General features: G+C 36.2%; 1 protein-coding gene across 2 annotated transcripts in view; it reads right to left on the reverse strand.

Annotated features, from left to right (window-relative positions):
- Positions 1-25,663, reverse strand: part of SNX29 (sorting nexin 29) — a 97,633-nt gene that overhangs the window by 55,695 nt on the left and 16,275 nt on the right. Inside the window, exons 10-18 of one of the 2 annotated variants that reach the window (XM_050980126.1) lie at positions 24,775-24,856; positions 24,197-24,279; positions 17,060-17,123; positions 15,911-16,039; positions 10,992-11,074; positions 7,937-8,043; positions 2,885-3,001; positions 2,021-2,076; positions 1,014-1,095 (exon numbers count right to left, since the gene is read on the reverse strand). In XM_050980126.1, the coding sequence (XP_050836083.1) occupies positions 1,014-1,095; positions 2,021-2,076; positions 2,885-3,001; positions 7,937-8,043; positions 10,992-11,074; positions 15,911-16,039; positions 17,060-17,123; positions 24,197-24,279; positions 24,775-24,856 (803 nt within the window). Of the gene's footprint in view, positions 1-1,013; positions 1,096-2,020; positions 2,077-2,884; positions 3,002-4,916; positions 6,134-7,936; positions 8,044-10,991; positions 11,075-15,910; positions 16,040-17,059; positions 17,124-24,196; positions 24,280-24,774; positions 24,857-25,663 lie in introns of those variants that run through there. The other variant, XM_050980127.1, reaches the window with a different exon arrangement.

The raw sequence follows: 25,663 nt of genomic DNA on the forward strand, positions 1-25,663 counted from the left end.
GCCAGTGACAGCAGAGTGGAGAAATAAGTGAAAGCCAGAAAGACAAAAATATTACACTTGTCAACAAGTTGGGTTTTCACACACCTGTACATCTCAATTTGATTGATTATTCAGTGCTTCTGAACAAATTACTAACTGTTCCCATCCTGGTGGCTTTTCTTTCCATTACCTCAAGTCTTATTTTTCATTGTCTTTTACTGGCCAAAAGGTGGGTGTTTTCCTGTGTTTTTCAACTACCTGCCAACACTTCATAAATGATTCAAAATTCTACAAAACAACATCATTCAGAGTGAGAGGAATGTTAACAAGCTTCAGCAATCTTGTTCTGAACTAAGTACATGTGGCTGAAACAAAAGTGGAGAAATTTTGCAGCTGCTAACAATCCACAAATAAAGAAATGCAAACAGCCTAGGACAGCACATTAGGGAGTGTTTGAAGTTCACCCTGCCATTCTACCCATGGAGGGGTCACTGCTCTGAAACCAAGAATCCAGCAATCAAGGAACAGTATAAAATTTCAGTGCTTCAGCTACAAGTCAGGCTGGAGCACAAACCCCTAAGTTCTGACCTGCCTGAGGCAGAACACAATGTGAACATGTTCAATAACACACAGTGAAGAACTGTTTCATTATTCAAGATGTTTTCAAGTGAGCTACTACAGTAAACCACATCTGTCTGTCTGTCAAGCGACATTTCTGGTCATTGTTATCCCCAAAACTGAAGTACAACACGTACGTGCACACTGAAGAAGGCTTTACTGATTAATACTGAATTGTTACACTCCCTGACCAATGGAGTCATCTTATTAGCATGCTTTTAAAGTATTAAACTACTACAAGTCAACCCTTAAAATATGCTATTTGAATAACCAACACAATCCTATGGATGAATACATATGAAGTTACTGCTGCTGCTCATCTCTAATGAAATCATACAAAGAGCTTTAAATTATTAAAATGTGCTACTTCAGTCAGAAACTTCTAGACACAATCCCTGTTCAGCTGGCTCACTTACCTGGTAGACATGGAATGCATTGGCAGCTTTTCCACGCAGGAAGACTGAGGGAATCCAAACATTAATAAGAGCACGATTTGATCTGAGGAGGAGAGAGAAAAACTCCAAATAGGGAATCATATTTATGTACAAGAATTGCAAAGCAACTACATGCAATGATTTAAATAATGATCAAAGTAATCAATAAAGCAACTTAAAATTTCAAATGAAGTAACAGAAAAATTGGAGCTCTGTCTGAACTTTTCATACGTTCTGAATGTAAAAACATTCCTTAAAATTAACCCAACTGAAACAATTCCTTCTGCAGGTTTTATGGGGTTTGGGTTTTTTTTTCACAGCATGCATTTGACAACATTTGATTATACACATGAAGCAAAAATTATTCACTTCAACAAATTCAACATTTTCAGCCACAAACCTCAGGTGAAGTTCATTAAATAACAGAAGAGCAGTGCACAATTATGCAAAAGCCATTTCCATCCACTCTGAGTTTCTATTATTCAAACACATCAGCTACATTTTCAACCCCTCATCCACAAAAGCAAGATTCATTAGTTTGACTACTAAAGGCAAAATTCCAAACCACAACACTCCCAAATGACCTGGGGTGGGTTCTTAGTGGGGGTTTGGGGGTTTTTTTGAGCATTGATTAGGAGCTATTCTGCAAATGAGGAAGTCCATCACATGATGAATAGCAACCAGCACCCTTCAAACCCAAAGCACTAAAAGCAGGAACTTCTTGGTGCTTTGGCAGAACACCAAGACCTAGGGCACTTATAAAGCACTCCAAGGGACTCCTCCTAAATCTAAACTCCTTGAGTTCAGCAGTATTAACTACACTGGGGCATGGACTGTGCAGCTCTCCATACTTTTTAACAATGGAACACCACAGCTAAGAGTGCAGTTATTAGAAATAACAGATGAAAAGCAAATTATTGAATCTCTTTGCTTATTCTCCTTTCCCAGAGACAGTAGGAAGAGAAAAATTTGTGAATTATGAAACTTACATTTCAAAATCTGATAAACTCTGATCTTCAGATGTTTGACTTAAATCTCCAGGGACCTTTATTTACAAAACAGAAATAATTTCCAAACAGTGGCTATTATGTTTTCAATTAAGTAAGCATCATATTATAAGGAAATTACAATTCAACATTCAATTCTATAAATGCCAATAAAACTATTCCTGACAAGCAATAAAAGAAAAACAAAATTCTGCAAGAAGATTGTGAACATGTCACCCTTGTGAGTCCTTTATGTCAGAATTTGCTACAGTTTTGTAAAGAAGCAAATTGGGGTTTGTAAAAGCATGTAATTTTGAAAGATACAGAAAATGCAGGGAAGAGCACCATTATTAGAGCTTTATGTGCAAAGGATGCTAAAACAAAGTACTTTGTGTGTATAAGCCATTTATGAGAAAATATGAAACACATAAAACCTACTGATCACTTTCTTTTACAAGCAATAGTCTATCAAGGGAAGGACATAAGAGCATTTTATTTCATCTGTGCTCTTACAAAACATGATATTAGTAAAAAAGTTCATAATGATGCAATGATGAACTAATACCTGTAGAATCAAAGGAAATAGCAGTTGTTAGAAACCAGATTGCAAGAGCATTTAGAACAAAACAGAAATAGCTTTTTACCTTACTTTACAACTAGAATAAACATAAAAGGGTAATTTCTTTACTTTAAAAGGAAAATATAAAATGTAAAGCATAATCTGGAATTGTTAGGAGGAAAGGAATTGTTCAAAGCCAGTTTTTCACAGATCTGTTATTTCTTACAAGCTAATGGATATTTCATCATGAGGAGCATGTTTGAGCTACTCCAGAGGGATATTCTGCAGTGCAATAAACAAACACCCACCGGGCCCCTCAGATCAATGAGTTCTTGTCTCATCTGGAACACCAGAGCCTCCTTGGCCATCAGAGCACGGTGCAGCCTCTCATTGAATTCAATCAGCTCCCCATGCATTTCAGCCACCTGAAAAGCAGTCAAGGGATAACTGTGATCTGAATTGGGCAAAAAAAAAAATCTCACTATGTAATTTCTTACATGTATATCAATTTCATTTTACTCTCCAAGTACTGCTAATGTGGTAGTCTGAACTGATCATTAAGAACAGACATTGCTATAATTTTGATTCATGCCTTGAAATGTAGTTTTGATATTGAATAGGACAAAATACAACTTCATGTCAAATTTTATTCTTATCACTCGAAATCATATGACAACTGATTCTAATAAAACACCCATCGACTTCTGTTCTCAGTTTAATTCTTTCATGAATGCAGCACTCAACAGGTACAAACCAATCACAATATTTTGAACAGGGAGTACTGCAAAATGCACAAACTGCATTAAACTTTGTCAATAATTCATAAGTAATGTATTCTCCACCCTTAGTTGGAGTTTTAATAGGAATGGACCTAGAAGTCAATGACTCCAGGCAATTCTGTGAGAGGCTGGAGGAGTCTAAATACGAGTCAGGCTGTGGCACAGGTTGCTCTCACAGGTGAACAGAGTGGCCTCTTTGGACACCGAGTGGAGCTGGGGCTGTGCTCTGCACTTGAAGTCAAGAGAGCAGGAGGTGATGCAGGATGTTCTGAGAGTGCCAGGGGCTGGGGCACTGAGGGGGATGGACAGTTCCAGCAGTCAGATGAGCACAGTGGGCACTGCTGGGCCCCTCCCCGTGGGCTGCCCCAGCAGCATGGCTAAACCTGTTCCTGTTACAGCCCCTCTTGAATGCCTCCTCCTCACCCCCCACCCAGAGCTGGAGAACAGCAGAGGCAGCAGGGTAACAGCATGAGAGCATAGCTGAACAACATGAATTTCAATCCAGACACCTCAACAATAGCACACAGACTTGAACTGCTGCCAAATCTCTCAAGAGTTCATAGTTTCCCTCCTGGAAGCAGTTCATTACTATCTGTGAATTTCACTATTTCCTTTTCTTGAATTACTCTGCCTTCTCCCTTTTCCCCAGGGAAGTTCCCCAAAATAAAGCAGTTTAATTTAGTGCCTGCTTTTAATTTTGTGCTTTGTTCCACACAAACCTGAATCCTTCACAGAATCAAAGCAAAAAAAAAAACCAAAAAAAAAAAAAACACTCAATTTGACAAGCCCGAATCTGACAACACTGATTATAAATAAAAAATTTAAATAATTTTCACAAGGTGAACTTCAAGCATTCTTTTTATATTAGAAGGATTCCTTCAAACCCAGTAATTCATCACTGAAACATATATGCAAAAAAGAGCGAAACTACATCAACAATAGATTAGAGAAAATAACAATATAATACTATTAATTCTAGATAAATCATTTTCCATACTAGCTTAACCACTAATTCCAATTTAAAGTGGGTGTTGTAACATTTAAGAATACCAGGTTAATATTAACAGGTCACTGTTAATTCCACAGAGCCTGGGCTGTAAGGCAGAACTTCCTTGCATTTCAAGCACAGAGATTTCAGCACACAATTAGTTGCAAATTCACAGAGAAAAGCTGCAATACTGTTGGTTATCAAAAGCAATAGAAAAATTGACAAGTGGATCTCAGTTTGCATATTTGAAAACATGTTTGGTTTTTCAGGGCCTGTCTATCAGAAGAACAAAATCCAGACTGATATGTGACTATTTTGTCTCTCTCGATTTGGATGTCCTTGAAATAACTTTCTACTTGCAGACTCAATTAACATGTAAATGCAGCAACTCTCTCAAAACAGTACAAGAAATGCAAAAAATTTGTAAGTATCCCTAGCAAAGTTAAATAATAAAAAGGAAATTTAACAGCAAATAAAACACCAAATCACTTGTTCTATATTATCAAAAGGACAACTGGCAGGTATCATTTATTAGCAATTAACTTACTTCAATACTTTCCCTTGTCAAAGAAAAATGCATTACCATCACAGCAAACCAAAAGGAGCAATGAATAACAATATTAATTTAAGTTCCTTTAATTTTTCCTGCATCAAAGTCTGCTAAAACAACAAAGAGGTCTCCTTATAATTATATCCTGTCAGTTACATTTTCATAAAGTCACATCTTCCTTTACTCAATCCACAGTGAAGCTTGAGCAATAAATTTCCCTGCTGGGACTTCAATCATCTTCACAGTTGTTTTTCTTCATAACAATATACTTGAAGCAAAAAAATAAAGTATAAATAAGCTAAGTTTCCCTTGGACAGAGGATCATTTAGATTTGCTCCTTCCTATATGAGAAAACAGTTTAAGGAACCCAAACCCTTCTCAGGAAGGGGAAGTGAGGCTAAAGTAAACACTTGAGGCTCCACACTAAGAGAACTCTTTAGAGCTGTCAAAAGAAAACCTAAGTGCCTTAGAGCACTGCAGTTACACTGCCCAGCACGACCACAGCTGAGAGCAGCCTCCAGAGAAAGGACAAAGACAGCATCACTTCATGTTTCACAGCAAAGGACCAAGCAGTTAACTAAAAACAGGCTAGGAATGTTTCACTAAGCATCTAACAACACAATCTATCTTGGAAGGATACACTTCTAGATAGAGAAAAACATATGTAACAACAGTGCAACAATAAAGGGAAAATGAGTAAAAAATTGCAACAATAAAAAAAAATCAGTCATTTTCTTACAGAGTGTTTTAGTGGAACCCAAGATTTTTTTTAATATTGTTTGCAGCCAAGACCTCAAAGAAGTTTTTGCACAAGCCACATCTGAATTAATGGCTTTTTGTCAGGCATAGGCATTTTTCCCCAATAGTCACAAAATGCAAAAGGAAGTGTTTCCCAAAAAGCTCTAGACAGAACTGGAAGTTGCTTCTTTTTGCTCTTAGTGGAAGCATGGGTGTATTTTTCCCATAAGATTTCCTTTCCAAAAATCAATGTTGTTATACATCTTTTTCTCAAAAGAAATAAGGCCAAAGGGCTGCAAAACAGAGCAGGAATCCTGTTAACAACTCAATTTTTCTACAAGTGAAAAACAGTAAAACTCAAAATGGCAGAGATAGTTCCAAAAAATCTACTGATACAGTCATAAAATGCTCAAACTTTGCTTTCTGCTTCAAAACTTCCATTTTCTCTTCACAGAAAGAAGGGAATTTCCTTCTGCAAACAAGTTATTTGGTCCAAGACAGCCTGAAAGACACAGGAACAGGGTTGGCATTGAGCTGCTTTGGTTTGGGCTTGTGTCCTAGGGTGACTTTATGAAGCTTGTATCCTCATTTGTCTGCTCTGTTTATGCTGGATATTGAGTTCTGCACCTTTAGGACTGGTTCAGAGAGCCAAGAGGGAAGAAGAAGAGGTTCCATTGTTTAATATTATTCCTTTATTTATGCCTGTGAATACTTTGCTTGTTAAACAAACGTTTTTTTCCACTTTTCTCAAAGGAGGTTTACCTCCCAAACTGGTTGGAGGAAGGGCTGCTTCAATTTGCTTTCTAGAAAAGAACACTTCAGAAGTTTCCTCCAACAATTTGTCCTAAACCAGGACAGCTTGGTTTGGTTTTGTTGTGTGGATTTTTGCTTGATTGGTTTTCTACTCTCACTACACAAGGTAAGCACAGGTTGGGTTTCCTCAAAACCAACAAGCAGAAAATAAGCTGAAGCTTTCATCTCAAAATAACCTGGGAACTGTGCACATTCCATGAAATTCTTATTCATGTTTGCAGCAATTCCCAGTCTTTGTCAGTTGTGTCCAGTCCCACCAGCATTTACTGAGACTGACACTGCTTGCTCAGAGGGCTCTCACAAGGGTTATGTCCTGTTTGGAGTATGTGAGGACACTGTTGGAAATAATAAATGAAAGAGATGCAGCCCCCCCCTCTTTCCCAGTATCACTGGCAAAAAAAGCTTTTCTGTGGTGCCATCCAGAGCTGGGTCACCACTGCCACAAACTCAGGAGTGTCAGCACCAAACTCCTGAGCATGCAGAACAAAGGTGGTGCAGCTGAGGAGGCTTCCACAGCTCAGGGAGGTTTTATCTGGGCTCTTAGTCAGGATATTCTCTTGAAAGGTACAGAACAAAGGAAAGGAGTGAGAAGAACTCAACCAAAGGTAAGCATTAGGGAGAGAGTTAGTTTCACATGATCCTATGAGAAAAGGATAAGCAAGCATGCATGTTTTAGAAGAGCTGTGAGAAGCTCTTTGATCTATGACCTGCATTTTTAGTCATCTTCATGTTAATCAGTTAATGTGGCTATCCAATTTCAGGGTATTTTGGGAAAGAGAAAGACATTATTATAGAAGAGAATTATTTTACTTCTTATATAAATGTTCTTTAAATATTTAATAGCAGATATGGGTATTAGATACTAAATTTCATTACTTTTTTTTCTTAAAAATAATTTGTATTCAAATTTAGGATGAAACCCTAATCTATTTTTTTTTTCCTTTAATGAACTTTATATTAATCTTAAAAGTAAATCTTGCCTTAGGAACTTTTCCTAACATGGTCATATCAACAGAAGTAGTAGCTTCTATCAGCCATTTCCTTACTGCAGTATTCAATAAGCAATACAAAAATGAAACATGGTCTGCAATCAGAAACCAGCAGGAAAGCACAGAAAAAGCTACAGATTTCAATATGATATTAAATAAAGCTCAACTGCCAACACAGCCATGCCTGTAATTATGTACTGTAACTTACACAAAACCTCAAATCTACTGCCTGTGATGATTTCAGCTTCAATACCAGCAGTTAAAACTTGAAGGAACTTGCTTATTTATTAAAACCTTCATGTTAATATCATATGAAAATGTATCCCTGTTAGAAAAAGTACTATTCATTATCTGAGTTTTTTTTATTTTTGAAGAAAAAAGATCAGATTTATATTTTACATTCCTGAGGAAAAAAATATATCAGCTAAGTGAAAGACCTATTTAAGCTTCAAACCTTGTTTTACAATTAGGATTCCATAAAATTTGTGCAGTACAAACTTTACCTCAATCAATTTCCTTTCATAAGAGCTGGCCAGTTCCTCATTGTTTTCTACTTGCTTTTGCTCTGGAATTGTAAATTCACCATCAGTGCTCCAAATGTTTGGCAGAACTATAACAAAGAAATACCTCAAATTAAAAAGTAGAATTCCATAAACGTCCAGGACATCCTCTTTAGAAATAACAGCTCTGTAAGAAACAGTTATTAAAAACATCAGAACAGACCATAATATTAAACACTATTACAAGTGCCAAAGTACAGATTCTGCAGGGACCTTTTTTGGTGAGAAATATTTAGACTGGGATCTTAACAGGAAAGAATGTAAACCAAAAGCATTTGGCTGTTGTGTGATACAGCTGTCTAATATCTGCAGTACCTGCAGGTCCTGCCCCAAGTCTTTTAAAAACTAACTTTATGCTTCTCTTTTAAGCCTTTTTTTTTTTTTTACTGGGCTTCCAAAACATCATTTTATTTTACTTGCACAGACTGCTTACATATCAGAGAAATTACAGAGAACAGGGCTGAGAAGGAACATTCCATACTTCATGCAGCATTTCACAATTTTGCATCAAGCAGAATCAGCTGGAGTTATTCCATTCCTGATAGTTAATTGTCTCATTTCTTCCTAAAACCTTCCAGGAAGGGAGATATGCTTCCCTGCATAACCCATTTAAATGTAAGTGTTCTTGTCACAAAGTTTTTCCTGATAGCTAATCAAACTTCCTTCACCTGCCATGTCAGCCCATTACTTCTTTTATCTGTAGTGAATGAAAATTACAGATTATTCTATTCCTGTTCCCAGCCATCATTTAAGTATTTGAAGATCACTTTAAGGCCTATTCTAAGTAAATCTCCTCCAAGTTACACAAAATCCAATTCCACTTTTCCTCATAGCTCATGAATTTCTAAGAAAACAACACATAAAAAGTAAAGCCCTAATAGAAGAGGAGTTGAACAAATGCTTTCAACATTCTTCAAAATCTGAACTATATATACAACCTTTATTAGGGAGATAGAAGAGCCCATAATTTATCTGGCTAAATATTGTTGAGCCTGGGAACTGATTTTTGCTTTGAGGAAGAATTTAGAAGTTTATTATTATTTAAGTGAATTTGAAAGCTATTTTAAGATCTTTTTCTTGCAAATGTTGCTTCAAGTTCTTTAGCCAGACTTTTAAGATCAGCATTGTTATATAAATATTCTATCTAAGCAGGTTTAAAAAATGGTACAGAGCCAACTCCTGCTGATGACTGAGAAATGAAGATGCTCATTTATTAAATATTTAAATACCAATATCCAACTGCTCAGGCTACAGCAGTGATCACTCATTTTGAAAGCCGATAGTTCTGACTTTTGGGTAATTTATTTATAATCACATTTGCTGAGTGGAGTTTTTGGCCTTTTTAAGTCTCCACAAGGCAAAATATCAAGCAGAGTTTCATTTATTATTTTAGGAAGCTATTTAAAAGCCATACTCAATAGCATTTGACCTGATTATTGTAGAAAACATACAGAGTCTTCATTATTTATAGTGATAAAAATAATAGCAGAAGCCAAATTTATTCTCTTTCAAAACCAAGTCACAGAAAATCCATATTCTAAAATCTACAACACATTTAAGACTTTTGTTTTCATACAATTTAGAAGATTAATTATAATTAAAATTACCCATTACATAAATGAACCATGGGTGCAATGGTTTTATAAATCTGGTAAAAGAAAAAACTCCTTTTGTTTTACTTCTTTTTTGCAGTAGTGCTCAGGGATTATTTACATGCTTATACTTTGAGTCAGAGACCACAGCACTACCAAAATTTCACCTACATTTTCAATGGCAGCTAAGGAAAAAAAATTTACGTTTATAAAAATTTAACATGTGAAGTTACATTGTAAGAAAAATTTATTACAAATATTGTATGTAGCTGAAAATTACTCTGGTCACTAGTGATAAATATTATAGAAAATTACTGTGGATTTATTAAGTATCTTTCCAGCATAAAGCACACGTGTGTTCATTTTTAGAAATGTTGGTGCTGTTCCATCCCCCTTTTTCATCTATAAAATCTGACCATCCTACTCAGTTTCTATTCTTATCACTCACTAATCTGCATAATTTTAACAGGGTGGAATATAGCTAGCCTAGGAATATTTTTTTTTCTTTTCCTATAATTACACTCATCATGGAAACTGTCACTACCTAATGAAGGATAATTTCTGCTATTATAGGAAGCCTCAGCCATGGTTTTTGTGAATAATTCTTAATATGAATCACTACACTCCAGCAAAGTCGGAAGTAAAAACATGTGTTCTCACTAACAAACATCCTTTTAGGGATGAATGAAGCTTTGAAACTCCAGATAAGTGCAGTGGCTAACCCTGAAGAACAGTAGTATTCATTCATACAGCCACTTATACGACCAAAATATTCACAATTTAAAAAAATTAGATGGTGCCAATTTCTGAAAACCCATCTCAGCTCTCTGAGCACCTTCTGCAGCCAGTGGAAATCCACATCTCACCAGAAGATTCAGAATCAAGACATCAATTCAGCCCCTCATGGATGCTTCTATCACAGACCACAGAAGTCAAAATGGTAAAACTGCTGATAACTTCACTCATTCTCTTTCAGATATAAAATCTGTTCATTATTACTCAGTACACAGTCTATTTCAAACAGTCTGCAAATACAGGTTTCCAAAACAACAGTTTTGGAAATCTCTATATAATCTAGAGTTTTGGAAATCTCTATATAATCTAGAGATATTACATTTATTTTTATATTCCAATATCACATTCATTCACAAATTTTTATTTAAACTAAATTTTCATTAAACAGCTTTTTCTGGAAAATTTCTTATAGAAAAAAGTAAGAGCACCTCATCTATCAGAAAATGCTCTGTAAAAAACGAGTTCAAAAATCTACATCAGTATCTTTCTCAAAAGGAAAACATATCAAATATGTTCTTTTCACTATTGGAAGATATTACTCCCTGAATGGCAGCACACAGGAAAACAAACCCCATGCATGGATTCTTTCCCCCCCTTCACTTTCTCCTTACCTTCCACTGTTTGACCTTCTCTTCTGAGCATCTGGACAGCACCTACATACTTCTTAAGCTGCACTTTTAGCACCTCGTTTTCTCTATTGATAAAGAAAAACAGTAAATAAATATTGTTTTCCAGAATAAATGGAAAGTCCTTTTCAATGGAAACAAAAAGACTCTTTGTTATAATAAGCTTTACCTAAGCTATATCACCATGATGCAAGGAAACAATTGAATAATACATCAGCAGCAGAGTAGCAGGAAAATTAGTTTTCCAGGACCACATAAACACATCAGTGAAACAGATTATCTCATAATCAAAACTTTTCCATTCATTGTTTAATTTAGATTTTCTTTACTATGCTATACTGATGGCAAACAAACTACACAGTCCATCTAAATCAACAATCAACTAAAACATAAGGATGGGATGCTACACAAGGAAATTCAGAATGGCCAATGTAAAATGAGATCATTAATTTACTAGTTTGCGTCTAATTGCAATCAAATAAAAATTCAGCTGTAGAAACAGCTTTATTATTGTAAGAAAATGGCAGCACTTCAGCAACAATATTCAAGGCAAAAGTTTCAAAAAACCACTCCTAAAAGAAGAGCATAAGACAAGAAATCGAGATAATCCCTTCAGCTGTCACACTTCAGTGCCTGTGCCTGTCTCATTTCTCTTTGCATTGTACACGCATTCAAACCAGGTACTACCATGGCTCCACTTAATAGCATTAAGCACCTTAGCTTATATTTGGGGGTAATAAAAAGGGCTCCAACTGATTGATTTTAAACAAAGCTGACAAATCACATGTCTGAAAATTCAATTATCTGTCTAAGCCCATTCAATAAGCAAGTACAACAGAGAAGTTTATACCAAAGAAGCATAACTAAAATGTGTTGCCAGACTGTGAATTCAAACAAGTTTTATTTTTCTTTAAGATAATACTGAGGTAGAAGTATGCGGGTGCCACAAATGCAGCACAACACACGAGAACCCCACAGTGTTAAAGAGAGGAGGGAATTTGGGCTGGCAAGGCCGTGCTCCAGGCACAACAAAACCTGGACATGGAACACAGCACAGAAAGCTGCAAACAGATGATATACCCAAAAAAAGGGCAGTTTATTCATGGCAATTTATTTAAGAATTAGAAATATTCAAAAAAACATGCAAGTAGGTTTGATGGTCCTTATCATACTAGATATACACACACACATAAAATACACACATTTTATATAAATACACACACAAACTGCTGCTGTGAGCAAAGCTACACTGCTCCTATAAGGAGCCCTGACTGGCACAATATTCCCATTCCTATGGATTTCAAGTCAGCTTGCTGAACTTTATAACCTCAATTTTATTCAGCATTTTAGTAGGAGGTTGCTAAATAATTGAGAAGCTATTGATTGCTTGGCAATCGAATTTTAAGAGTCCTTGATGATTTTATGCATTTGATGATGTTTTTCATTTCTGCAACTACAAAGAACAAATCATTTTTTCCACCAGAGACAGACACTGACATTCAGGGTAAGGGTAAAAAGCATAAAAAACACAGTTTAATCCTATATACTGTATTAAAACAAACTTAACTGATTCACAGAAAAAAATTTCTATGACAACTAAACAAAAAGGTTTGTCACCAGAATTGTAAGAATGTCTGCAAGAAAACAATTGTGTACAGTTACAATATATTAAGGATTCTCATGAAATAACTCTGTATCACCTAATTTCTACATACGAGAATAGACTCAGTGCCTTCTGTCAGTACTGTGACAGCATTTAAAAAAATCTGGCTTTTACTACTTTGTCTTAAAATTGACTTAGAGTTGATATAGTACAGATGAAGTTGAAGAAGACTTTAGTTCATTTAAGGTTTTTGATACAAGACTGAAATTCAAAGCAGGATACTATGGCCCAGTCACAATTTTCTAATTTGCCTCTATCAGGTTATCACTCATTCTTTGACATCTATTGCTCATTACTATGATTTAGCTGGATTCCAAAGAGGGCCCATCCTGAGGTGTAGGAATTTACAGAGTTCTTTCAAACAGGGCATTTTTAAAAAACACTCAGTAAGCACTCATTGAAAAGTCTTGAATGACTTCAAGAGGTATTTTATCAGATATATTCCTAACAAACATTTCACAGGAAGACAAATTCCTGACCAGGAGCTACAGCTCAGATCTGCAGACTGAAGGATGTTAAATTCTTCTATATGCAGGCCCTGCTGTACTTCTGCAATGTATCCAAACTAAATCACCCAACCTGAAGCAGAATTGTTCACCTGTTATGAGCCCAGAGGTCAACACAATATTTTCAGCATCTTTAAAGTCCTCCAAAATACTTGGCAATACTTGGCAATACTTAAGTATTGCCAAGAAGCTACTGGCACAATATGTCCATGATATTTGAGAAAGTCTCATAGACAAGAAAAAAAAAAAACAAAAACAAAACAACCAAAAAAAAAAACCAAACCCAAAAAAGAACACCTGACAACATGATACTAGAGAGACTACTGAGTGTATTCTATCAGAAGACTACCAAATGGATTGAACCTGAGCCTGCTCCTTTTGGAACAATATAGCAACTGTTATGAAAGAGTTATTCAAGTATTTCACATGGAACAATGAGATTACCACTACTTGAAACTAAGCTCAACTAAGACTTCTTCCATTTTTCAAAGAGAAAATAAGAAACTTGGGAAAATGTCTCTCAGTAAACTAGATTGTGTCTGGGAGGCCAGAGACTCCTGGGAGTGTCCAGGAGAACAGCTGAATCATTGCAGATTTCCAGAAGCCATCATTTCAGCACTGACTGATGTGTCACTGAAATTTGTGTTCTCAAAGCCTTCAGGAAGCTATTTATGTCAAATTCTTCAAAAGAGCTTTGGGGACACACATAAATATCAGCTCTCATAATCTGAAAAATATTCATTCATCAAATCACAACAGTCAGATTGTTACTGAATGATTGCCTTAAAATATTCAGAACGTCACAAGTGAGGAAAATTTTCTACTCTGGTCATGTGATCAATTGTTTTCAAGGGAAACAGTGAGATTTCACTACTTCAAAATATCAAACTTAGTTTCCTCTTACTCACCTAGTGTATTATGCAGCACTGAAAAAGCAATTCCAAACTTTCTGTTACTTCAAATTCTTTAGATTATTCAGCTTGCTCAACTTCTTGGTTTAAAGCACTATTTATTTTTAAAATTTACTACTCTTATTATTGCAGCAGCATCACCTACAGCATACAAAGTGAACCAATAAAAATTTAGAAGAAAAACCCACATTCCAAAGAAACTACATACAAAGTTTCTTGTGTTAGGATGTTAGAAAATTAGTTGCTATGAATCATTAAAGAAATGTCTTCCAAGTCCAAAGTAACTGGTGACACATGAATTTATCATGCCTCAGCAGCTCCCAACACTGTTTTTATCACATGACAAGGCAAACTGACTTTCAGAAGAGCAATCAACACAACACATCCATACAGCAATAAGAGGAATTACACAGACTTATTTAAAAATACCTCATTAGTCTAAGTGAGCATCTCTTCAGGTCTGCTTATAAAAGCTCTTTATCTATTCTTTAAAGAGCTATGTGCATGACAAATATCTGATTCACCCATATGTCACTGCAAATTCTAAAATTGTGGGGGAAGTGAGTCAAAGAAATATGAATATACAACTCCTATAACCTGAAACATGAATATTAAATGATGAAGTATTTGCATTGTCTCTACTGCCTTACAGCACATGAATGTCAAACCCACTTATTCATATCTCTCCCTCCCTCAAAGCAAGTCTTTTGGTTTGATGTGTCATCAAAAGCAGAATTAGTAGTGTCCTAAATACCTTTATTTTTAAGAAAGCTTTATATTTATCATTTTCAAATAAGCAATAAAAAGCTCAAAGGAATCTCAGCTGTGGTACTTTGTGATTGACACTAAACACACTCTGCCTGTGCATGCTGAAAACAAACACCTCTCTCTGGGTAAGGCAAATTATTTAACTCTTGGATTGTTTGTTGTTTACTATACACATGAATCACCCCCAAGATCTTACAGATCATGGTTACTCTAGAGTTTATTTTGAATTGTAAGAAGCAAATCACACTATTACAACAGCATTTACCTTCAAAAGTCTTTCTGAAGCTGAATCCCATTTAGACAAGGACAGGGTTAAAGCTCTTTCTATTTCACTGTAGCACAAAGTCAAGCTGGAGGCAACTCAATAGTGGAGCTAATGCTGTTTAACACCCTAACATCACCTGGATGCTGGGCCAGAGCACACCCTCAGCAAGGTCACAGACAACACAAAACTGAGGAGCAGAGACACTGTGTGGCTGTGCTGCCACCCAGGGGGACAGGGACAGGCTGGAGAACTGGACTCAGAAAATGCCTGTGAAGTTCAACAAGGGTAAATGCAGAGTCCTGCATTTGGGGAAAAATAGCTCAGGACACCCAGGCAATGCTGGAGGGCTGGAAAACAGCTCTGTGGAAGAGGACCTGGGAGCCCTGGGGGACAGGCAGCTGAGCATGAGCCTTTAACACCCCCTCCATGGCAAAGCAAGCCAAGAGCTGCCTGAGCCCCACTAGGAACAGCAGTGCCAACAGTGCTGCCCAAAGGGACTGGGGAGTCTCCATCTGTGCAGATATTCAAAACCTGACTGGAAATGGTCCTGAGAAACCTGTTCCAGCTGACCTTCCTGGAGCTGTGGGAAAAACAGCTGCACCACTTCAGAACCTGGTACTTGCTTGGTGATAATGTTTAGCAGCAGCTATTGCTTACCATAGGACTTCAGTCCTAAATCACTTCTGTTCTTCTGCAAACTTAGCTGCTTGAAAATTTTTTCCCTTCCATGCAGACTCTGTTATTCCCTTGTTCTCCTGCAGTTACTTGGAGACATTTTCAGCAGTTCTTACCGTGCCAAGGCTTGGACTTTGGTGGCATGTCGCTCTTCCTGCTCTGCCACCTTCCTCCTGCAATTCTCCATCTCCTGCCTCAGTGCTGCAGAATGCTCCATCTCTGCATCCAGCAGGTTCCTCAGGGATCTGCAAGAAGGCAGCAGCCTCTCTTTAGGACACTGCCCACACTATCTGCTAATTAGAGTATACTCCAAGAATCACAGAGGAGTGATACCACTGATGTCATCCAAAAATTTCATTATTCAATTTAATAAATTCACCTGATTTGATTATACAAAGATATGAAAAGCTACCAGGAAAAAGCAGTTGCAAATGTTTACTATTAATTTCTATTACTATCTTGTCAACAAACCCAAAGCACAACTTATTATGGGATCTAATGCATCGCCATGCAGATAGAATTTGGTTTTTAAAAAGCTGGTAAACTGCTTTCAGTACTGCAGTGCAAGTCCATACATCTTGAGAATAATCTATAAGCAATATATTTATAGCAAGACAGGCAGGGCTCTTGTCTCTGCCAAGTGCACTGCCACAGACCTCTGTGTAAAAACCCTTGATGAGATAGCAAAGGTCAGCATGATGCATAATGGTAAAGCCCAAAGCATCCTGGTCCTTCTGCCAAAAAAAGCCCACAAAGCTGAATGAGGCAATAACTTGCAATTATGGGAGTGGGAAGAATAGGAGGAAGGAAAACAGGATCTGTTGGTAAGCTCAGCATTAAAAGACCCAAAATACCTGTAGGAAAATATGAATTACCCAAATAGCCCTACTAAAGCATTGAATACATTTGTATTTTCATTCATCTAACTATGTGTTTCAATAAACTAAATGAATACAAAGTATGTTTGATGGCATTTTATATAAGCAACTGATCATTTCTACATTTACAACATCATTGTGCCCCAAGTGAACACAAAGACAGTCAGAAATGAAAGTCACTTTCAGCATTACGTTGTCAGCCATCCTACATCACTTCTTCACCAGAAGAGAAAAAACAGAAATAAGTTAACCTTTCACAGAAAAAATATACACACCAAAAAGGTTACAGAAATATTATGCATAGCTTTACAGAAAGAACAGCTCGTATTAGAGAACAGATTTTTTTTTTTAAATTACAGTCCCTCTTGACTAAAAAACACCAACTACCTATTCTGTTCTTCCAGCTCATCCTTTCTATTCATCATGGCCACGATAGCTTGACGAAGTTCATCTAAGAAGAAGGAACAAAAAGGATTAATGTCTGTGTCCATTTTTGCTCATTTCAGATCTAGAAGCCATATACAAAGGCGGCACACAGGCAGCCAACACCATTTACTATTCAGGAAAGCACATAAAAATGCTCTTAATCTCATCACTAATTTGAGCAATCTTTCAAAAGCAGTGTTATTTATCACCACATCAGAAGTATTGATCAAATCAAATTAGTCTGCATCTGGCTTTAACACAAATGTTTACAAGTGTGCCCATGGTTGTAGCTGTTTTGTTTTCACAGATGTAGGGCAGAAAGCACCTTTTCACTACATGCCTTTTAATGAACACTGTTACTTGTTCAGCTTCTCCAAATTGCTTCTTCTCCTGGGTGTAAATCCTGACACAGGAAATAACTGCTACAAGGAGATGGGAGTAGAGATAATGTCATTGCTTCCTCATGGCATTTTTGTTTCTCAAGTTCAGCCCTAAAGATGATAAGATTTCTGAACCTCATCATTTCCTATAAAATCCTTCCTATTTTTTAACAAGTATCATAAAAACACTTTCTGTCATTAAATCAAGAATCAATTTTTTTAAAAAAACAACCAACAGAATTTTAGAATTTTTAAAGATTTCCTTTGGGTTAGGTTTAACATGATACCAGAACAGCCAAATACCACACTGAAAAGTGTCAGCTCCAACAATTTCATTAACAATTTCACATATGTTAATCAATAATTTTATAAGTGCTACAAGAACACGATTATATTAAACCATGCTTCCCAACATTTAAGTGAAATGTTTATATACAATAAATCAGCCAATTCTGTTCTGCAAGTATTCAATGTAGATGCCAGTAAATTTCAGTGTGCTTTTACTGAAAACATACTAACAGAACTGGTATTACTTGATTTCTTCAAGCAAGCAAAGCCATTGGACAACCTTTTTCCCCACTTTACATTCAGTACACAGTATCTTTCTTAATACTTTCTATAGTTACAGAAGTTTTTTTCCCATTTAAAAAAAAAATTAATATTTTCCTATGGGCCAGATGGAGTCTGACAAACTCTAGTAGTAGATAAAATGCAAAAGATTTTATTATGTCAACCAAATGTTGACAGTCAGAGCTGCAGACATTATGATTCCAGTCTGGCCTTGGTAATCTGCAGATAAATGCCACCCTTGCAGTACTGCAGGGTTCAGCAGAGTTCTCCTACCATTTGAAATCAGCCAACACAAATTTCTTCATGCTAGATTTTTTCCAAAACATTCCTGCATCTTTGGCCAGGGAGAAAGTAGATGATCAGTAGATAATTTTCTGCCCATTCCATAATACCCATATTAAACTTTAAGAGCTAAATGACATTAGCAAGACACATTTCAGTAGGTCATAAGAGGGAGTGTGCACTTCATTAATTCAGCATAGAAAGAATAATTAGTTTTCTACAGTAACTTGGCATATTTTATGCAATCCTAAATTTAAAAAAAAATCCAAATCTTGTAGAAAAACCAAAGCGAAACAGTGAAATTTCTGGGTATTAAATACTAGCACAAGAGACCACAATCCACCAGCCTACCTGTGAAATAAACAATTGCTCTATGGATGAGCAATGCAATAATCCAATGTTAGAGCATCATACAAGTAAACAACACAAGCAAAAGGATCCACAGTAAGCTTTCTGTACAGTATCACTCCATAACAAAATAACAATCTTGAACCACAATGTTGAATTCAGAATCCTCAAGGACACATCAAGCCAATGGCATTTTAAATATTTTAAGTGTGCCATTAAAATATGATAACAGCAACTACTTGTTGATCATGCACTGTGTCTCTAACTATGAATAAATTAAGGCTGGTGCTGCTCAGACATGGCTCTGCACTTGCACAGGGTGCCCACTCTGCAGCAATTGCCTCTGTGTGTACTGCCTTTAATGTGTACTGATTTATTAACATTTATACAACTAAGCTATTATAAATTGGCTTCATTATTTCAATTTACCAGCCTATTCAGACTGTAACCTTAACTCACATAATAACTTAATCTTCTTTTCCTTATTCCATCCAGAATCTTCTGCATGAGTTAAGACCTGAAATCCCATCTTCTCTCGCTCCCCTCTCCCACACAAACACACAGAAGCAGAGCACAAAAGCAAGATCCTGCTAAAGACCATGGTTTGCACAGAAGAGGAAGAAAAAAAGCCTCTTGAAATAGAAGACTTTAAATTGCTTATTTATTTCCATTTACCTCTTTTTTCTGAGAGTCATGGAATTGACAATACTACAGAGACACAACAAAGCAGAAATTCCAAATTTCATTATCACATATAGGGCAAAAATCGATGCTTAATTTAGGACCACAAATGCAAACACATGCCATACTGAGTATTTCTTGCTAATTTATCTCAATTACAGGCACCAGTGGAGGTGTGGGATGAAAGCATCAACACAAACCACCAGTCTGGGATAAGAGACCAGAATTCCAAGAAGGCTGGTCCAGCCCAGCAAGATTAGTCCACAGCTATAGCTCTGCTGTGTCTTCTTGGATTGATGAGTATTAGGGAGCCATATTTGCTATAAATTACTCAAAACAAACACAAGAACTATACAGTTTATAATCAATACTTCTTTAGCCTCTCTATCCATAGTAAACACAAAAAAGTAAAACATTATTAGTGTAATTAAATGAGTAAAAATTTACCAAGAAAAAAAATCAGAAATCTTAATGCCATGACCCTTTGAAGCAAGAAACAGAGGAGAACTAAAAAGAAACCATCTTATTTAATTCAGGTATAATATTTAAAACTTTCAAAAATTTTAATTTCTTACTTTCACTTACGCTTCCTGAAAAATTTCAGCAGCATGTCAGAGCAGTCAGCTGAATGCAAAGGAAATCCAGTATCATACACTGCAGCAGGTTCCCTTCAAACCTGCCAGAACATCCCCAGTTCATGAGCTTTTGTGTGTCTGTTACACTTGCCTCCAAGAGGAGTGTATGATCACAACCTAATTTTTCCAGCAGTCTTATGTCTCATACATTGTGTGGGTTAGAAAAGGGAATAAATTTAAAAAATTGTCAGGGTTGTAGCAGCAACCATAAATTTGGCATTTTCTGACTTCTGAACTGTGCAACCTCATCTTTCTCCCTCACTTTTTTTTTTTTGCTTTTCTTTTTTTAATAAAACAGTGGGAGGATGGCCAAGTATTCCTACTTAAGAAAAGTGTTTGATATTGGACTTTATGTCCTACTTCTGAGCTCTTTTGTGCTTGATGACATTTAAGTTCTGTAAAGTAACATTAATGAAAGGCAATACACTACTGTTACTATGGATCAGCATTCAACACCAACATATCTAAAAGTGAAGTGATAACCTGAGTTCCACAAAGACAGAGATAAGATGAAAACTAGTGAAGTTTTCCTAAGAGGTTCCTAGTTTTGCAATGACTTCTTAAAAAAAGAATTCCCATGTACAAACAATTCCAAACCATTAAACCATTCTTTATCAGAAAAAAAGAAAACATAATACAAAAAAAAATATCAAGGAATATACTAACTAAATTTTTCATAGTATACCTCACTTTTTTGAACACTAGCAACATTATTTTATTGCTGAAATTAATCTGGGGTACCTAATTACTCATGAAGTGAGTATTTTCTCTAAAACATTTTTAATTCCATTCCATACTTCATGCAAAATCTAGCTTCTAGAAAGCTTTCATAGGGTCACAGAGCATGAAATATATAATGCTTTGAGAAACACCTGCCAGTTTCCAGCAACCTCCAGAAAATTCAAATGTTTCACAACTCTGGTGCTATTTAGCCAAAGATTGGAGCAGTATGATTTGCAATCACCTGTTGTGAAGAATGAGCTGTAAGTGAAATCATCCCTCAGAGTACACAAGGTCATGCAGCCTCCTCTGCAATCCTGCAGATAGAGTATCAGGGTGGGCTGGGAACAGTTTACAGGAATTTTTATTTTTTTTATTTTCATGAGTGAAAATTTACACAGATATTTTCAGAGACAAATAAGACTTCCAGCAGACTAGTTACATCTTAAATCAGAAGTCTGACCTTTAAAGACTTAAGAGCTTGATGCTCCCTAAGCTGCCTACATGAACACTGTGTTTTAAGGCTTAATTTAGTGCTCAAAAACCTTGTAAATATTATCCTGTCATGTCACTATTCACAGGGCAAATTTTAGTAGGAAACAAATTGTGTTGCCCTTCTACTGCATAAAAGAGTCCAGGTGAAAACCAAGTCTGTAAAGTAAACTGCAGCTTTCCTCTCGCTGATGAAATACAAACACCCTCCCTTCACAGCTGTGCTTCCAAAGAAAACACAGGAATTTAGCAGCTGCCAGTGACCTGTGGCAGCTGGGCTACAGAACAGGTCAGCAGCTATTCAGAGGACACAGAAAGCACAGGAACATACACCTTATTCACTTACACAACCAGGATAAAAATATCACACGGAGGTTTGATTACTCAGTAATGCTCTTCAGTGATCATGAAAAGCTCGGGGATTTCTCAAGAATATATGAAAAAGTATGGAATGATGTACAGTGTTACAACCTTTCCTAACCTTTGTGGTGAAGCCCAATTTTAAAAACTGAAGAAAATGATAGTGAAAAAACTAAATTACCAATTATTTCCTAAAAATAGTACTATAATAAAAGAACCTTATAAAGAAGAACACAAGTAGTGTCCTTCTAAAATGAAAGTTTTGCAACTTATTATTTTTTCTATTGCAAAAACAAAATGGAGAGACTTGTGCTGGTAGAAGAGATTGTTCTGGTTAAAAACAATGCTGAAAATACAATCTTCCAATAGCAACTCTTGAAACACTGTTGTTTGTGATTCAAGCACAAAGACAAAGACAACTTTTTTTAAAAACTGAAATTACATAGTAGAGTAGATGCATAAACAGAAAATTTCTGACCAGCTTAACTCTTTATAAACTTGGTTATGACAAAACAATCTGCACAGCAGGGCCAGTTTTCAAATTATGCCTGACATAAACAGCAAAGCTCTGTGGATTTCTCTTGAGTGTTATCAGTATTTTTTGAGATGTATCTGTAACCAAGTTAACCTATACCTTACAAATGCATGGGACATAATTCAGGAAAATAATTTAAAATGGCAGAAATTTGAAATAACAGCTTCTTCTAACTTACTAGCCTGCATATCAAAAGTAAGAAAAGTTTAGTACTATCCTAATAGGTTAGAACAAAAGCAGGAAAATAATATAATTTTTTTTAAATCCATTTCAGGTTTTTGTCTTCAAAAGTAAGAAACACAAAAATCCAGTCACTGGAGACCTTGCAGCTTTTCTCACTGCACTACTGCATTCCATTTTTCTTGCCTGATGTGTTAGAAGCAGTTGCTATGCAACCAAGCTATAAGCCTCAGCATTTAATAATTCTTCTGCTAATTGCAACAGAGAGAAAGAGCTTCAATGTCTGACTTTGTCATAGCACTGAATTCCTCCTGTAGAGAATCTACAACCAATAACAGCAAACTTGAAAAAAGCATTTTTATTCAACATACCCAGGATCATATATTATAAAGGTAATCACTAATTCTATAAATGTATAGTCAGCTGAATTTTAATTATAATTATGATTATTTACTAGGTGTTCTACTGGCTTTATAGATGGGTTTGACATGCTTCCCACCCTTCCTTTCACCAAAGCCTTCTCTGAACTGGGAAACTAATGATAGTGTGCACATTTCTGTTGATCCTGTGTTTTCATTCCATTTACAAATTGCTAAGTACTGAGAATTGAAAACCTCCAGATTTTCTTTCTATTTTATAGCTCTTACCTACACCGGGAAATAACTGAGCAACTGAAAGAGACCAACTGCGGCCCCTGCTGGTACCTGACTCCCCTGTTTTCTGGTGCAGAATAACAGCACCAGAAAACTGCCCCGTGCAATTCTCTGAGAAATAAATAAGAACAAAAGGATGTTGTAGGGATAACATTAGCAGAGAATACCAAGTGACCAAAGCATCACTGTAGGTAATAACAGTAAGACCATTCCACACTTCAATTACGGCTCCTAGGAGTTCCAAACTAGTTTGCCACTTCCTGACGTACTTTGCAAGAAAGCATTTTTCAGCTTTGTAAAGCTCAGTCCGCAGACCAGTGCCAGAGCCTGAAACACTGCCCAGTGAAAATGCTTGTTTTATTTCCTTTAACACAGGCTGATACAGCATTTGAATATAACTTTTTCTTAGAAAAATTAGATTAGAATACCTTAATATTTCATTCATTTTGATGATTGCATGAATCAATTGCAGAAAAGAATCTTGGCTGCATCACTTCTAACTTCCCAAATGTCATAATTTAAAACTTGTACATATTGAAATTTAGAAGAAGAAACAAACACACACCCAAGAGCTTTAGGAACAAAGCCAGTTCAGTTACAGAACATTCTGTACACTGAGGAACATAAACACATAAAACATACTGGCTTACAAGCTTAGACATTCAGTTACAGAACTAAGTCTTTGTTCTACAAGTGTACGCAGAGAAAAAAGATCAAATATGTGATAAACAAACTGCCTGTGCTTCTATTAATCTACCTCTGCAGCAAAGACTATTTTATCCTGTCTAGCTCTACTCTTAATACCACTGAAACATGACTGACCTCCCCCTCAATCTTAACTCAAGTTTTTGTGAAAGTCCACATTCATGTTTGGAGCAGATTTTCATATAAAACCAGAGAAAGAGTGGGGTTGGTTGGTTTGTTTCTGACTAGCCATTAATAAAAACAGGCCAAATAAGCAAGACAACATCAGAACTAACCCTCAATGTGTTCAGAACTTGTAGAAATTTAATGTTAATCAAATCATTATTTTTCATTTAACTACTGAAGCCACATATAATATAAGGTTATATGAGCTGCAATGAAGCATAACCTGCCAATATAAACATCATTTTAGAGCAGTTATTACTAACATGACCAGCACATCAGAAATTAGGTGCTCCAAGACTCTCTAAGCAGATTTTATTGAAACAAAAATAGAATGAGTTACAGGACTCTCAAAGCTATTTCTATCAATCTAGATACATCAAGGAAGTACTTACTAATTGTCATGGATTCTGGCACAGTGGCTGAAGGCAACATACTGCTTAAAGTATTCACTTGAGCTGGAGGACTGACTTCCACTCTAGTCATAAAAGCACAGTAAAATCAATATATGAAAACAAAATACTGAATTCAAAACTTAAGAAAGAATATTCCACAAACTAGAATTGTTATCCTATTCACCCATATTTAATCAAAGTATGTTGAACAATCCTTTAATGTACCTCTTGGGAGTCTGATTTAAGCAAGCACACAAAAACTCCAAATTAATAGGCCATGGAGAATATAGTAAAAGAATAACATAAAAACCAACATAAAACTTATTTTCAAAACCAGGAAGCCAAGTCTGTTATTTGACATGAGGAAGTGACTTCCTCAAGATAATTAGGAAAGTTCAGTGTATGATACTATGCAAAAAAGGCAATTGTAGGTTTTTTTGCATTTGTCTTTCCAAACATATGCAGAAGCATCCTAAAGAGCAGTTGGTTTTGCAGTACATTAGTGCATTAGTTAACAATAAGTTGGCAGCTACAGGGTGAAGGTTTTTTCTTTCAGGACAAACATATTTGGCACATACCTGTAAGGAAGATCAGATCTCCTAGGAACCAGTTCTACTGGATGAACAGCATGTTCATGCCCCTCTCCATTCTCCAAGTTATCTAAAGTAGAATGCACAAGCATTAACTTCTTTTGGGTTACACTACTCAAAACATAAAATAAAAACATAAATCCAGAAGTTAGATAGTTACCTTTTTAAACATCAACACTCAGCTTACTATAGCTTTTAAACACTTTTAATTCTGTCTCCAAAGCTGACTTCTGCAAATTGACCCTGAATGCCAGCAGGATTGTCAAGACTCTTAGGAAGACAGCCATCATAAAGAAATTAGTATTGCACAATTCCTAAATTATATTTTATATGTACAGAGTTACACAACTATGAGGAGACTTCTTCCTGAAAATACTTGTGCAAGCCCCCAGAGTTGAAGCACCTCATGACACCTCATGCTCACTACAAATCTGGCTGTGACTTGCAAGAGAAGAATTTGTGGTTAGTCTCCAGCACGTGAAACTTTGCAAAGGCATCAGTGCTTTCCGTACTCCCAACAGAGCACCATGGCTTTTCCCTGGCTCCTTACGTCCCTGTACCAACCATCAGGAATCAGACAGATGAGATATTGTTTAAAAAGCATGAATAATGTGCATCTGTCCACAGATCCACAGCTGTCAGCACCAAAACATCCACATCACTGAGCCTGGCATGCAGGAAGCTCAGGTGGAAACAAACAAAAATCATTTTTTATTGATGTGTTCTCCATCTCACTATGTAGGGGCTACAAAGGTACTACAAGACAATCCTAAATAGAACAGATTTAACAAGCAGACATTCTAGGAAATAACTTAATGGGAAATAAAGTTATGTCAGAAAGTCTATGGAGGAGAAAAATTCTTTTAGAAGCCATAGA

Source organism: Serinus canaria, chromosome 14, assembly GCF_022539315.1.
Source record: "Serinus canaria isolate serCan28SL12 chromosome 14, serCan2020, whole genome shotgun sequence".
Lineage (NCBI taxonomy): Eukaryota > Metazoa > Chordata > Aves > Passeriformes > Fringillidae > Serinus > Serinus canaria.